At 52.2% G+C, this 15,460-nt stretch overlaps 1 protein-coding gene across 1 annotated transcript in view; it reads left to right on the forward strand.

The window, feature by feature from the left end:
* The window catches only part of SLC6A5 (solute carrier family 6 member 5), a 51,246-nt gene that overhangs the window by 19,278 nt on the left and 16,508 nt on the right, over positions 1-15,460 (forward strand). Inside the window, exons 8-10 of the mRNA XM_040639799.1 lie at positions 6,854-6,988; positions 8,719-8,822; positions 11,713-11,837. Coding sequence (XP_040495733.1) covers positions 6,854-6,988; positions 8,719-8,822; positions 11,713-11,837 — 364 coding nt within the window. The remainder of the gene's footprint in view (positions 1-6,853; positions 6,989-8,718; positions 8,823-11,712; positions 11,838-15,460) is intronic.

Genomic DNA, 15,460 nt, shown 5'->3' on the forward strand with positions numbered 1-15,460 from the left:
ACAAGGAGTCCGGGAAAGCTCAGGGCACACTGGACGTTCTTGTAAGGGTCACACTGTTTCCCTCATCTTCCTGCTGCTTTAGAGAAACCCCTTAAACAGTTAACCTGTCACTTGATGATAACCACTATTATTTAATCATCCTAAGACTCATTTGCGTGGCTCAGGATGAAACCCAAGATGTCTTTCAGGCCCAAGGAATGAGTGTGATGGTGGTGGACTCAGACCAGAGGTTGTGGGGTTGATTTGGTCTAGGTGTTCCAGCCAGGGCTCACTGTGGAAGGGTCTCAAGGACATACAGGTCTGTACCACCTCCCACCTCCCAGGTGGGCTCCATTTCCCCGCCAGGTGCCCAAACCTGGCACCCATCAGCACAGAGCTGTCTGTCCTCTCCCCGGGCACATGGTCACGCTCACAGGTGCCTTTGGATAACAACTCTTTCTGCTGCCCGCCCTGTAATCTGGAGCCACAGGGACTTGGGCTCCAGCAGGATCGTCAGGATTACAAGGGGCCAGGGGTGCCCCTCAAATAACATAAGGTTGGGGGAGAAGCAGCCTGGGGGTGAGGAGCTGGGTTCTAGTCCAGGGCTTCCCCTGGGCTTTGGTGTGTAGGAACATCTCTACTTGGGCCATGAAACCTGGCTGAGCTTCTGATTTGCTCTTAGCTTTTATCTGTTTTTCTGCTACAATGAAAAGCAAATTTTCCTTGATCCTCACTATTGTGGAAGTCTCCCCATTTCTAAAGTAAAGGCAGTCGGGCTGGGTGATGCCTAAGATGCTGTAGCTCTACCATTATTCTGTCTGAACACTTGCTGGGTCAGCTGATCTTAGTTTTCCTCTCCAGCCTCAGTTTCCCCTTTGTAAAATGAGAGCTGGGATCAGGTGACCCCTAAGGAGCCTGCTGGCTCGGAATGAGTGGTTAAGACTAGATTGTTTTCCTAAGGCAGCGGGAAGATGGGGGAAATGTTGACATGACCCTTACAACAACGGCCCGTGTGTCCTGAGGTTCCTGGACTCCTTGCCTTCTGTGGTTTGGAGCCCAGCCAAGTGCTTGCTTGGCAAGAGTGGCCAAGGATTTGCGCAAACAGATCTCGCCGGCAGGATTGTCACTTACAACTCGAGATAGAGACAGGGCAACCTTGACCATGATTGACGTGGCCAGGTAGGTCTCTAGCAGACAAGTCTCCCAGCAGGATAGGCTAGAGGGGTGACTGCAGGAGAGGAGGTGGTAGGTAAGGAGGGGAAGGATGGCCTGCTGGCTCTAGAGTTAGGGCAGTCTGAGTTCAAATCCTGCCTTTATTGCTTTCTCATTGTAAAACTCAGGGCAAACTATTTGACCCACGGAGCCTCAGTTTCTGCATCTGTAAACTGGGAATAACAGTACATACCACATAGGATCTGTATAGGGATTAAATGAGATCAGCAACGTACAATACCCGGCATATGGTCCGTTCTTCGCTAGCATTAGCTTTTCTCATGTTTGTGATGATGAACGACTGATGTATTGGGTGGGCACTGCGCCACTCTGACATCTTGAGAGCAGTGGCTCTGGTGGGGAAATGGGGAGAGAAAGGGAGCTCTGTTGAACACTGTGTGCCCAGCACCGTGGTAACGGGGATGCATGCATCAGTTCATCCATCCGCACAACAGTCTGCCAAGTAAGCACATTTGTTCCCATTTTGTAGATACGGAAGGTGACACACATCAGGGTAGAGCAAATTACCCGAGGTCACACAGCTTTTAAGTGGCAGTGGTGGGATTTGAACCTAGGCCTATTGCCCTTTAAAGCCTGGACTCCTTCCACTACATGACATTCTTTCCCCAGGAGGGGCTGTTAAGAAGAGATGAAAATGAGGAGCTGTGGAGGCATAGTTTGCACAGGGGGGAGGAAAGTCCCCCCACGGGGAGCCAGCACCCTGGCATTCCTACCCCATCTCTGCACCACCAGCTGTCATTGCCAGGTGGGCAAGTCACAGGAGGCACTGGGGCCTCATTTTCCACATCTACAAACTCAAGGGTTAGAAGGAATGTTCTCTAAGACTCTTTTAGCTTTATTAGTCCATGATTTTTTAGGACAGTGTTACAGCTAGTTCTTTCTATTGATTTAGGATTTAATTCTTGGTGCTAGATTTTACAGGCTTCTGGTATGGGGACTTTTAAGGAGCCCTGGGCAGGTAAGCTTTTCTTTTAGATCTGCTAACTTATCATCCTGCTTCATTGAGAACGGTTGCCAACTAAAGATCAATGATCAATTTTTTTTTTTTTAATGAGGAATGCCACCAGAAATAATGAATCACAATTTGTTATCTTGCCCTGGGGTGTGCAGACATTGATCACGGAGCCATTGTTTGGAAGCCAAGGTGGAGCCATTGTTTGGAAGCCAAGGTGAATTCGTGGCTGAAACTCCTCATTAGGAAAGGCTCCTTTGTGATTGAAATCCCATGATGGCCGTCAGATTGCCATTTCTAAGCAGCAAGGATGCCCACCTTCTCCTGCAGCAAGATGAGCTCAGTTCCTCTTGTGTGGGGCCCTAGGAGACGAGAATGGCCGGTTGCTTCCTATGAGACCTCAGTCTAGAATTCCAGGGGCAGGGGTGACCAGCAGGCCGCCTGAAGGTCAGACCCAGCCCGTCTGAGCTCAGGGCCCACTCTGCCTGAGCGTTATGGCAACAACACAAAGCTAACCTAATTAGCTAGCTCAGGCTGCTGGGACCTTACCTTACCACCTGTTCGGAGCTCCCACTGTGAGGAGGATGCTGCCAGGTGTCAGGCCGGCAGGCTCACATCAACTAGTCACTGTCACTCCTGCCAAGTAGACCTCATTACTGTTCGAGCTTGATTCCTCTGACATTACATCCTGAAACAAGCACATTCTGAAGCCCCCCCCTCCCCGAGCCCCCCAACACAAGCTGTGCACGGAATTCTCCAGGTACACCCGACTCGCATTTGAATATAAATGCCCAGGATTTATACACCAAACCGTGGTCCCTTTCAGTTCATCACCGTCACCACCCACAAAGTGAGCGCATCGTCCCGTACACCAGGGCCTGGACCTGGGTGAGGCAGGCAAACACCTAGGGTGGCAAAGTTTAAGGAGACGCTCCCTCTTAGGCTCCTGCAAGTGTGGGGTCAGCCCCTGAGAGTGAGTGCCCCCTTCAGTGTGGCCCCCTTAGAGCCTCACTCACTGCACCCTAGTCCCAGCTCTGCCTTGCTCATTTCTGATCACGTGGCCTGCAGGGTGGCCTTGCTGGAAAGAACAGAGGCTTTGGAATTAGAAAGCTTTGGGTTTGGATCTCGGCTCCAGCTGGGAGACCTTGAGTGAGCTGATGCTTCACCCCTTGTGACATGCGTAATTGGAGTCTCAGTTTCCTCTTCTGCAAAATGGGACTACTCACAGCTGATCCATAGGAGGCGCTCCAGAAGCGGCTGCGTGCAAGCAGGCTCTGGTAGGTGGATGAGAACAGGTGTCCCAGCTGGGGAGACTGGTGCCATGCTGGTGGTTTTCTTCTGCTGGTCCCCTGCTCCCTGGGTCACCTCTTCTCCCTTGGCTCCTCCCATCCTCACTTCTTACCAGCCCCCATGATCAGGAGGTGAAAAGGATATTCCTTCATTTGTCACCTGCCCTACTGTCTTGTTGGGGTGGGGAGGTCAGACTGGTCAGGATCTTCTCCCCCTCCTAGCTCCCTCCCATAGCCAGGGGGACAGCCCGGGGCTGTCCTGGGGTGGTGAATTTCTCCTGAGATGTCAAATGCCTTTGGGTTTCACAATGTCTCTGTGCGGAAGGACTTTGCTTCAGGGGAAAGAGAGGTGGGTTTGGTGAGCGGGGGAAGGGGGCTGCCCTCCCCCACAGCCCCTGGCAATCACGTTCCCTGACCAGTGGCGTAGCAGTGCAGAAAAAGGAGACCTGCCTGTTGTCCCTGCTCGGTAGCCAGAAAGAAAGACTTGACCTTGATGGTAGGTGGGGTTTAGAGGAAGAAATGGCCCCTCCTGTTTCCTTAACTTGCAGCCTGGCGCAGTGGGGACTCTACCCTTTCAGCTGCTGAGGCCACGCACGTTGGGTTGATCCCTGACCCCTCTCTCGTTCCACATTGTGTCGTCAGGAACTTCTGTCACTCTTCCAGCAAAAGCATATTCCTGGTTGGAGGTGTCACTGTCCCTTGTCAGGAGTACAGTCCGGCCTCCTACCTGCTGTCCCTGCTTCTCCTCTTGCGCCCCTGCAGTATACCCCCAGCAGAGCAACCCATGCCCGCTGAAATGTCAGATCCTGTCACCCCTCTGCCCAAACCGCTGCATAGCTCCCTACGTCCCACAGAAAAGGCCACACAAGGCTCGACATGATCTGTTCTCCGCCACCCCACCTCTCTGCCTTCCTCTCCTACCTGTGCTCCCGCCAGCCACACTGGCCTCCTCCTTACTACAAGTCAGGAACACTCTCTCCTTAGGGCCTTTACGCCAGCGGTTCCCTCTGTCTGGACTGTTCTCCCACATATCCAGTTGGGTCACTCTCACTTCCTTCAAGTCTTGGCCAACTCGTCAATGAGGCCTTCTTCCCTGTCTGCCCTAGTTATCTTCCAAACCGCCCTCCCCAGCATGCCCTACCCCCCTTTACCCTGCTCTACTTTCTCTGCTTCCCAGTGCACTCATCACCTTCTAATAGGCCACGGATAATATGATTATGACCACTACTGGCTGTCTACGTCCCTAGCTAGAATGTCCGCTATTTGAGAGCAAGCGTCTTTGCTGTGTTTACTGATATACCCAAATGCTTAATGAAATGACCCCAAGAGTTATATCTTAGTCTCAATCCTAACCTTCCCTCCACCCACCTCTGCAAGTCCCTGAATCAGTCCTCGTCCCCTGAAAACCCAGAGCCTGCCAATCACTGCCATTCTAGAGCCTCCTGCCAGGCCCTGGGGTCTGGGCGGCCAGTGTGTGGTGGCACCGTGTCTCCCTCCCAAGGGACGGGTGTTCTAGGCACCCCAGGAGGGAAGGCAGCAGGTGGGAATGTGGGAATGGGGGGCTCTGAGCCCACAGTGCTTGACCACCTCAAGGATCAGAGAGGGTTTGGGGAGAGCCGAGCCTCATCCTTGTAAGGTTCTTTGATGCACATTAGGGTTTCAACTACCCTGTGAGCAGAGGGCTGTCAGTGTTATTACCTTAAGGACTGGCGAATCCCGGGCAAGACTAATGTGGCGTTTCTGTTGCCAGTGCCCCCAGACCTGTCCCATCTTGTGTGAATTGTGGCAGTGTACTCCTCCAAGAGTCCCGCGAGGAATATGCTGTCATTATCGCCACTTTGCAGGTGTGGACACTGAGACTCAGAGAAGTGAAGTCGTTTCACGAGTGGCCCAACTCATAAGTGACGGGCCTGGGATTTGAACTCAAGCGTGTAGGCCAGCGTCCTGATCCCAAGCTCTTTCTTTACCCAGATGTTTGATTGACAGATAAATCCCATCCAACCACAGTTCCCAAGTTCTGCTGATGTTCCTTCCCAAATGTGCCTTGACTCTGGGCCCTCCCAGGAGGGAATCCAGGAGCATCCAGAAACCAGAATCCAGGAGCGTCCTTTGATCGGCATTCAAGGCCTCCCATGGTGTGCCCAAATCGCAGTAGCTCCCTATTTCCCAGAGAAAAGACCCATGCCCCCAGGGCCCCCATCACCCTTAGCCTCCACGCTATGCCAGCCTAATAGTGGGTCATGAGACCCTCACCCGCGTGCCTTGCCCACTTTCCTCCTCCACCTGCCACTCCCCCCCCTCCCTTAAGTTGTCCTTGGCCTCTAAATCCGGCTCAGGGGTCATCTCCCTGAATCTTAGCAAACTTGCAGGTTGAGTAGTGCAACGCCCCCCTGGACTTCACAGTGTCCCGGGTGCGACGGCGTGGCCCGTGAAGCAGACATCGTCTCTGGATCCTCCGAGTTCTGAATCCCTTCATCTTTATGCATCTAACACCTGGCACAGCCAGGTTCATAGCAGGCTGCCAATAAATGCTTGTTGAGCTTGACCGCATTGAACGGCCATCTACTATCAATCAGGCTATGCTAGTGGCTCATTAATCCACACTATTATTTTTTTAAGAAAGGTGTCATCATGCCCAGTGTACAGAGGCAGAAGCAGACTCAGAGAGCTTATTAGCTCGTCGAAGGTCTCACGGCTCCTCAGTGCCAGATGTGTGGTTTCATTTGAACTTAAGTGTTTCTTTTATTATTATTATTCTTTTAAAGATTTTATTTACTTTAGAGAGAGAGAGTAAGCAGGGGGAGAGGGAGAGAGAATCTCAAGCAGACTCCCCACTGAGCACAGAGCCCGATGCAGAGCTCGATCCCACCACCCTGAGATCATGACCCGAGCCAAAATCGAGAGTTGAACGCTTAACCACCTGCGCCACCCAGGCAGCCCTGAACTTCAATGTGTCTAAGATCATGGTCTTTGCACCTCGCCGGGCTGTGTCTGTATACACAAGGATGGAAAGCTTAAGCTAAAAGATTCATCTCTAATGGTGGATGTGGGGTCCTCAAGCAGAGGGTGGGGTCGGAGCTGGGGAAGAGGGAGGCACGTAGCTTTCTTCCCTGGGTAGTTCCTCAGGGAGTTGTCTTCTTAGCAGCCTTCGCACTGCTGCCGACTCACCCACAGCCTTGGCTATCGCCCCACGGACTTTATTTCCGGTTCTCCCTGCTCTTGGGTCCCATGGCCTGCCCTGCGTCCCCAGCCCTGGCAGAGTCTGGGGGGATCCACCCGGATGTCCCCACGTCGGGAGCTTGTGTCCAGGTGGCCGATCGCAGTCTACCTCTGTGGGTGCCTCTGCGCGCGGGCACACCCCGCTGCTGTTCCCACTCGCTCTTCCGGATGGCTCTTGCAGGTGGTGTACTTCACAGCCACGTTCCCCTACGTCGTGCTCGTGATTCTCCTCATCCGCGGAGTGACCTTGCCCGGGGCCGGCGCTGGGATCTGGTACTTCATCACGCCTAAGTGGGAGAAACTCACGGATGCCACGGTGCGCTTCTGCTTTCATTTACACCCTGGGGATGAGTCCCGCTCTGGGACAGCTGGACAAGAGGGGTCAGACTTCCTCCCGTGGGGTGGCTCGCTGTTGGTCACTTTTCCAAGGTCCTGATGACCTTGGGCCGTCGTGCACTCAGGAAATCTTTCATGAGAGGTGGGCAGCTGGGGGTGTTCTGACTCCTGGAGTAGGGGTCCCACGTTGCGGTCCTACCTCCGGGGCTGCTGTGCAGGCTGAAATGAAGAATGCCATCCCCGTATTCCTAGCATCGGGCCCCCTCACGCCACTCATCTGGTACTAACTATAGTGTGTTGGGAATGGAGTTTTGCTGGTGGAAAATAACAGCACAAACCACAGCAGTTATCACTGAAAGGGCTCAGACGCATCTGCGGACTTGTGGCGCACCAACCCGGGGCGAGCACGTCCTGTACTGCCTCTTTGCCTCTCTGCGCAGGCGTATCTTACTTTAAAATTCCCAGTCCCCAAACCTCCCAAGGAGGGGTTCTTTAATACGTGAATTTTCTCACCTTAAAGAAAAACTCGCTTTTACAGAGTACATTGAGAACACGTAGCTTGGATGGGGTTTGACTGCACGTAACGGACAATCCCAGATAATGACAGCGTGAACAAGAGAAAAGTTTATTTCCCTCGTGTGCACAGAAGCGGCCCCGGGGTCCATAGTGAAGCATTCCACGTAGTGAAGGCTCCACAGGGTCCCAAGATCCCGTCTTTCCGTCCTCAGTCACTCGCTTCTATATAGTTGCCAGACGTCCTGCCATCATATCAGCATTCCGGGGAGCACAGGGGTGAGGAAAGAGGTGGACATAGGTTCTACCCACCCCTTCTTTGAAAAAGGAGAATTCCCAGAAGTCCCACATTACACGTGACTTTCATATCATGGGTCAGAAACTAGATCACGTGATCATCCTCTCCCAGCCGCTCTTGCCCTTGATGCTGGGAGGCGGTCCTTGCACTGGACGAAGGGCTGCCTTCACAGAAAACCGTGGCTTTGTTACTGAGGAGTCTGGGAGAACAGATGTTGGGGCAGGCACAGACTTGCCAGCACACAGCACGCTCTTGAACTTTCTCTGTGCATATTGTAAGTACGATTTTAAAACTGGATTTAATTTATAAAAACGATGGGAGGTCTATTCTACAAATCATATAAATCTCTAGCGCTAACCCCTGAATGGCCTTCTGAAGCCTTACGAGGACAATGCAGAGAAATCACCAAGAGAACCAAGAGGCATTGCCAGCCAAGTTCAAGAAGGATGTGGCAGTGTAAGAACCACTGTGGGATGGTGGTCGTGCTTGGGCGGGGGGGGGACTGTAGAACTTCAGATGGTTAATAGCGGCTGACATCTGTAAGAATGTCCATCTAAACAGATCTTTATCTTGTATCCATGACTGTATTTTGCTGTTGCCTTTTGAGAGTGTATGCAGCAAAAGAAAGGGCTCTCCCCCTTCTGCTCAGCTTTCTACACAGCAGGACGTGGAAGCATGAAATGTGTGTAGTTTGAGTTCCTCACCTTTGCTTAGAATTGAGCAGGTTATTTCCTGCCCTTTTGGTTTCCAGCACAAATGATGTATGTGGGTGCTAAAGTCAGCTTTCTCCGGACTGCCTTTCCCCTGGGGAGGTGATGTGGTGCTGGGCGGGGGAGACGCCTCTCCCCTGGGCCAGCCTCCTTCAGTGACCCCGGATCTTCTCCCCTTTGGCCTCCCAGGTCTGGAAGGATGCTGCCACTCAGATTTTCTTCTCTTTGTCTGCCGCATGGGGAGGCCTGATCACACTCTCTTCTTACAACAAATTCCACAACAATTGCTACAGGTACGTGGGGTCACTTGATATCCCCGAGACAGCTGGTGAGTGGGAATGAGAGCTGGGGACAGATCAACGGACTGAGTCAGCAGACACCGAAGGCCACATCCTCATGCTTACCCTGCAGCAGAGCCAGAGGGTTGCCTCTGGCAGAGGGGAAGCCACCTGCTAGGGCCTAGCTGCTGACTTCTGGTGGCGTGGACCCCTGCTTGCAGGGCTGTCTCTGACACATGGGCTCAGTGGCTCTTTACGGGATGGAGCTGAGCCTCTCCTGAGGGTGCTGTGCTGCTGGCTGTGTCCTGGGATAGTCACGTGTGAGCTATGGAGGTAGTCAGGTGGTAGTCTCCGAAGTATGGTCAGCGTCACTTGGCAAGTATTTTTCTAGAGACCTGTATAAGAAAAGTAGCAAGGTACGGTGGGGGAAAGAGAACTCTGTTGATGGATATGTTAACTAATGGAAGTATTAGTAGATGTGGTGGGGACCCTTTCATAGTACGTATGTGCATCAAATCATCGGGTTGTATGCTTTAAATATATTATAGTTTGTATTCATTATTATACCTCGGTAAAGCTGAAAAAACAATGCAAAATTTGAGTCCCTTTCCAGATCTGCTAATCAGAATGTCTGGAGGTGGGGTGGGCCCAGGAATCTACATGTCCATGGGATCCTCGGAAGATTCTGATACATGGTGAGAGTGAGAACATTTGGATGGTGTGATATTAGACCAGGGCCTCTGCAACCCCAAAGACCTCCACCTGGGAGAGCCTGACAGCTCCTGGAGGAGGTGACATCTGAAAGTTAAATACATCTAGGCAAGCAATAAGAAAATAAGGTCCATTTTCCTGGAGAGCTGATTCAAAATAGGAAGGAAAGAAGGGAGGGAGAAAAGGAGGGAGGGAAGAAGGAAGGAAGAAGAGAGAGAAGAAAGGAAGGAAGGAAAGGGGGGGAAGGAAAGAAGGAGGAAAGAAGGAAGGAAGGAAGAAAAGACAAAGAAAGAGAAGGGAAGGAAGGAAAGAAGAGAGAGAGAAAGAAAGAAAGAAAAAGAAAGAGAGAGTGCCCAGAGTGAGATGGACTTGGATTATGACTTCACCATTTACTAAATCTCGAGGTGTGGGCAAAATACTTCGCTTCTCTGAGCCTCTTTCCTCTCATCTGTAAAATGCAGCTGATGGTATTTTGTGGAGAGGTGAGAGCCATGTACTTCACACGTAGTAGGCACTCGATGACAGCTGCCGTTGTTATTATGATAACGTATGAGCTATTTGGTGAACGGAGAGGAACAGATTATAGTTAAGCTGTGGCCGGAGCGGGGATGGCTCCATAGAGGTGAGATCTCTGCGGGACCACGTTCTAGCAGGTGCAGGGGAGGCGGGAGTGTACGTCACGGGGCGGAACAGCCAGAGGTGGGCGGGAGTGATGGAGATGTGGGTGGGAGCAGGTCCGGGGACTGGAGCAGAAGGTCGAGGCTGGAAGGAAACCGGCCGGAGCTCGGCTGAGGCCAGGCTGGAGAGAGCCTGTGTACGAGCTTGCGAGGGCTGCCGGAACAAGGATCACAGAGCGTGCGGCCTAAACAACAGAAATTAATTTTCGCACAGTTCTGGAGGCTGGAAGTCCAAGGTTGAGGTGTTGGCAGGGTTGATTTCTTCTGAGTCTTCTCTCCTTGGCTGTATGGCCATCTCCTCCCTGCGTCTTCACGCGGTCTTCCCTCTGCGTGTGGATCTGTGTCCTCATCGCCTCTCCTTGCAAGGACACCAGTGATATGGGATGAGGACGCACCCTGAGGACTTCTTTTTAATTTAATTCCCTGTGTAAAGACCCTGTCTCCAAACACAGTCACATTCTGAGGTACTGGGGGATTAGAACTTCAGCATAGGAATTCGGGGGCACACAATTCAGCCCATAACAGCTGGAATGTCAGCGAAGGTGTGTGAACTTCTTTGGTCATGGCTGCTCATTAATTTATGACCCAGGGACTGGTCTGAATGCAGGTTGAGCGGGACGCGTTGCTCCGCACTTTGGTAGAAAGGAGGCTCTGTAGTGTGGCAGAAGGAACACGGAGCTGGGCAGGGAGTCTGGATTCAAATCCTGACCCATCATGAATGAACCCATTTCCTCCTTCTGTGCCTCAGTTTCCTCATCAGTAAGCTAAGAGGCCAGACAAGGTGGGTTGTTTACTTAGCACAGGCTCTGGGCCAGGCTCTGCACACAACCACCTGTGAGAAAGGCGGGGTCATTGACACCATTTAAAATCATAGTGGAAAGAAGTGACTTGCTCAAGGTCATACTGCCAGTGGGTGGGAGGATCAGGATTTGAATTGCCTCTGAGGCTCCGTCTGGCTTGACCTCTCTTCCCAGTCTAGGTTGGCCAGACAGGCAGGCTGGGGAACCGCAGCTGTACCAGTAGAGGGCGCCAGGGTGAAGACAGAGGGCTGGTCTCACCTGCCTCACCCCCTGGGCTTCTGTGTGCTCCAAATCCAGGCTGTCCTCAAACCTTGGTGGCCTTTCATGGTCCCGCCGCCTCCTCTTCTCTCATATGTGGTACCCATCCAGGAGTCCTTGAAAGGCTCCAAACCCTCCGTTTCTGCTCTGATGGACAGTCCTGCCTCTGCCACTTTGATGAGAGGAGCCCCGGCTCTAGAGCACATGGGGCTAGAGCTCTGTCTGACCCAGAGGCCCCGGGAACAGGGCAGTTAGGAGAAATGTTTTTGAGCCTTTTGGATTTAGAAAATCGACCCAAGGGGGTCCTTGGTCAGGACAGTGAAAACATGTTTAGAAATGGACATGAACACATATACACGTGTGCATACGAACACACAGGCACGTTTTATGTGTGCTTCCCCTTGTCCCTTCCGACTCGCGAAGCACACCTAATGGCAAACTCTTGTCTCCTCCCCCCAGGGACACTCTCATTGTAACCTGCACCAACAGTGCCACGAGCATCTTTGCCGGCTTCGTCATCTTCTCGGTTATTGGCTTCATGGCCAATGAACGCAAGGTCAACATCGAGAACGTGGCGGACCAAGGTACGGTCACCTCATGAGCTCCTGACCTATGCTATCTTGGGACGCTGGCCTTCTGGAATAGCCGCAGGGGTAATGGGAGAGCCCAGGGCCCCTTTGTTGGGGGATGGCAACAAGCTTGAGTGGGAAGCTCAGGCGGGGTTAGAGCTGGCCAGTGCCTAACCAGAGGGGTTGTTATGACAGTCCCATTCCTGCTTCCCTCTCCTCTCCTTTCTTTCCCTTTCTTCTCTGAAGTCAGCTCCACCCTGAATAAGGAAGCTCTCTACCTGTTGCCCCTGTTAGGGACAGATAGAGGCTTCTTTAGATGCCCCTGGAGCCGGTGTGGGCACGGACTACTGCATGACGCACTCCTTGCAGAGAGCTCTGGACAAACCCGGTTCTAGTGCTGAAAGGAGCACTGACTTCAGAGCCAGCCTTTTCCTGACAAAGCGTTTTCTTTTGGTCAGGTCGAGCGTGCTCTCAGGGCCTTCTCTTAGTTAGTAATGCAGACCTGCGGTGTTTGTCCCCCCAGTGGGTGGGAAGCTTGGATAACCATGGTGGGAGGGAACTACGATAAAGGTTCACTTTCTGTCCAAGTGATCCCTGTGTTAATGGCTAACATTTGTATGGTACTTTCCAGTTTACAGAGAGCTTTCATTTTTATCTCACTTCGTCTGTATTTCTCGCACAGCATTTTGTAGGTAGTGTTTAATATTTTTATTTAACTCTTTTTATTTCCACCCAGCCTTACTCCGCGAAGGATTTGGGTGTTTACTAGGTTTCTGTGATGAACGGATTTCACTGTGGCTGTTGCCTGTTATTATGATCATGCTCTAATCAGGTGTTCATGGGCTGTGTCGGTGTCGGGACCGGGCCAGGGATGGACGTGTGGAGACGTGACAGTCCGCAGTGTGTCCCTGTGAGCAGCTCTCTGTGCCATTACCTTCCTTGGAGGAGCTCACTGCAGTTCTCAGATAACGGCTTGGCTTGGACGCCAGCCCAGGAGAGAGCGAAGCCCTAGAAATGTCACCTTCTTGGTGGGCTGCCGGCTCTCTGCTGGCTCCCCAGGGATAATTAATTATGGCTTCACCGGTGGGGCTGGTGCACAGCGGGCCTCAAAGAGTTAAGAACTGGCATATTGCAGGGGGGTAATTACCTCTCCCGGAAAGAGTGTTAAACCCCCAGGGAGGTTTGGTTTTGCAGCACTGCATTAAATTGGGCGTTGGGGAGTGAATGCCCCTCCCTCATTGAGAATGCTCAACTCCTTGGGGAGCGTGGGGGGGAGGGATGGGGGTCCCGGGGTGAGGGGGGAGAAGAAGGCCTTGTCTGCAGGGGTGCCTGTGCCGCCCCAGCTGTCCTCATGTCCTCCCAGTGGAGTCGCTGGAGCTGGGAGGTCCTGCCCCACTTTCCAGTAGATCTGAGGTGTTTGTGATTTTTGTGACATGACGGCCAAGCTCACTGTGAGCCAGTGGCCACGTTGCCGGGGTTATGAGTCCTGAGATGTGGGGCCACTTTAGATCATTCTTCTGAGCTCCTTCCTGTCCCAGAAAAGGGATTTGGGGGCACATGTCACTAAAACCCAAACAGGAGTTTGTTTTTCCTATACAAAGAAAGACGAAGACAATTGCCCGTGTTTCTTTCTGAAATGTCCCCTTTCCAGATTTTATTCACTTCCTCCGATTTAAATGGGGAGGAGAACACTTCCTACAGGTTCTAACAGCTTGTGTTAGCGTGTGGCCATTTCTCATCGTCACCAGCACAGGGACAGGCCCCGAGGGGAGCAGGCGCTGGCTCGTGAGGCCTCCTGTCAGACCCCGTGGGGCAGCTATCCCAGTTCATCTGAGTTTGCACACATTCTTAGATGTGATTTGCAGGATGTCTCATTTTCTCAGGGATGATGGGGGCTCTGCAGAATCCGGGACAGGGATTTGGGGTGGGCCTGCGTCCGTGCCAGCCCCACTCCCTCCTAGCTGGGTCACACGCGCACACAGACAGTCGGTACATGTTTGCTGACCCAACGTCAGTCTCTGTGTTCTGGTCTTTAGTTCAAAACAGGTTCTCTTTAATGACCTAACAGTTCTATTTTGTTTACCAGCCCCTTCGAAGGGGCTGTTAGTGTCATTTCTCCAAATCTCAGCCGGTTTTGAGGGGGACGAGGGCAGGACTGGTGATGACACCAGGCCATCCTCTGCTTCCGACATGAGCATAGGGAAGGGGCCATGTCCTTCTCAGTCATCCACTCCTGAAAAGCACCGTTTTGGGAAGTCAACCTTTACGGTCACTTGCCAATCACCTTCCTTACTGCCTGTGGCGCTGAGACTCATGGTCCACACCTACCCGGAAGCTCTACTGACAGCAGACCTACTCAGCCACCCTCAGAAAGACTGAGTTAGACCGTAGTCAATGAACACAAATGTGCGTGTTGGATTTAGGGTCCCGGGTCTAGGTCCCTCATCGTTCAGAGACACTGCTGACCAAAATGAAGACTCTCAAACGGGGACTGACCATCCATCCGATTGTCTGTCTATCACCTGGAGCCAGTCCTTCCTTCCAAAACACAGGGGTCCGGCCGTGTATTCTCTGAGAACTTTTCCATTTGTAATAGGCTTCACAGCAGAGAGGCTCACCCAGGGTGCTGGGATCGCACCGTCCTGCGTTGACCCGAGCCCTGGTCGTGTCTTGAGTGGTTCTCTAGGAGAAAGGACGACAGAGACCTCCTGTCCACGTTGCTGGCATGCAGAACCTCTTTGATCCCCTCTCATGGGAAGAGTATGAATGATTTCTCTTTCCTAAGTCCTCACTAGGTCCGGGCATTGTTCTGAGCCCTTAGTTGTATCAATACATTTACTTCTCACAGAATTGAAGGGACTGTTTATCCAGAGAGAACAAGCAGCACCTCAAGTCCCATGGCTGGCAGGAGGCAGAGCTGGGTTTGCAGCCCGCGGGGGAATGGAGCCTGCCTTCCAGCCACGGGGCTATACTTAACACTGCCTCCCTGTGGGAGAGGAGAGGAGCGGGACTCGGCCTCTATGGGACAGATGGGCCTCGTCTGGGGAAAGCTCTGCCAGGACTGTCAATCCATTTTTCCAGTAAAAAAACAAAACCAAACGGAACTGTACAAAATAATACAAAAATGTATTTTAAAAATCCACTCCCCAGCCATCTTAGATACACTGAGTTTGCTGAAAGCGATCCCTTCACCTGGGTACTTTAGGGAAGCAGATGTAATTGGAATAGGCCGGATGTTTTGAAATTGTTTCCTGCCCCCTAAAAAAGCAGTAAAGTCCAAAGGGCCAAATCCTGTTAAAGCAATCAACGAGGTCCTCCGGCAGCGGCTATTTCAAGACCTTCTTGTCCGCTTTATGGGCCCAGCTGTCGCCACAGCACCGGACTGGATTCCTCCGTGTTCTGCATCTGAGACCTGTTTGAACTGTAGCTTAATACAGACTTTAATGGCTCACATAGGGAGCCTTCGGAGGCTGGCCGTGCCATCCGTTCAATAAATGCATAACGTGGGGCTATGTGAGGCATTCAAGGCTTTATACTTTAAACACCCCAAGGCCCTCGGCAACATTACAAACGAACAACCTGATAAATTCTAGTTTAAAAAGGTGCTGCTATGCTTGAGTTATAAAAACTCCAGGTGC

The sequence above is a fragment of the Ursus maritimus genome, unplaced genomic scaffold (assembly GCF_017311325.1).
Source record: "Ursus maritimus isolate PB19 unplaced genomic scaffold, ASM1731132v1 scaffold_23, whole genome shotgun sequence".
Lineage (NCBI taxonomy): Eukaryota > Metazoa > Chordata > Mammalia > Carnivora > Ursidae > Ursus > Ursus maritimus.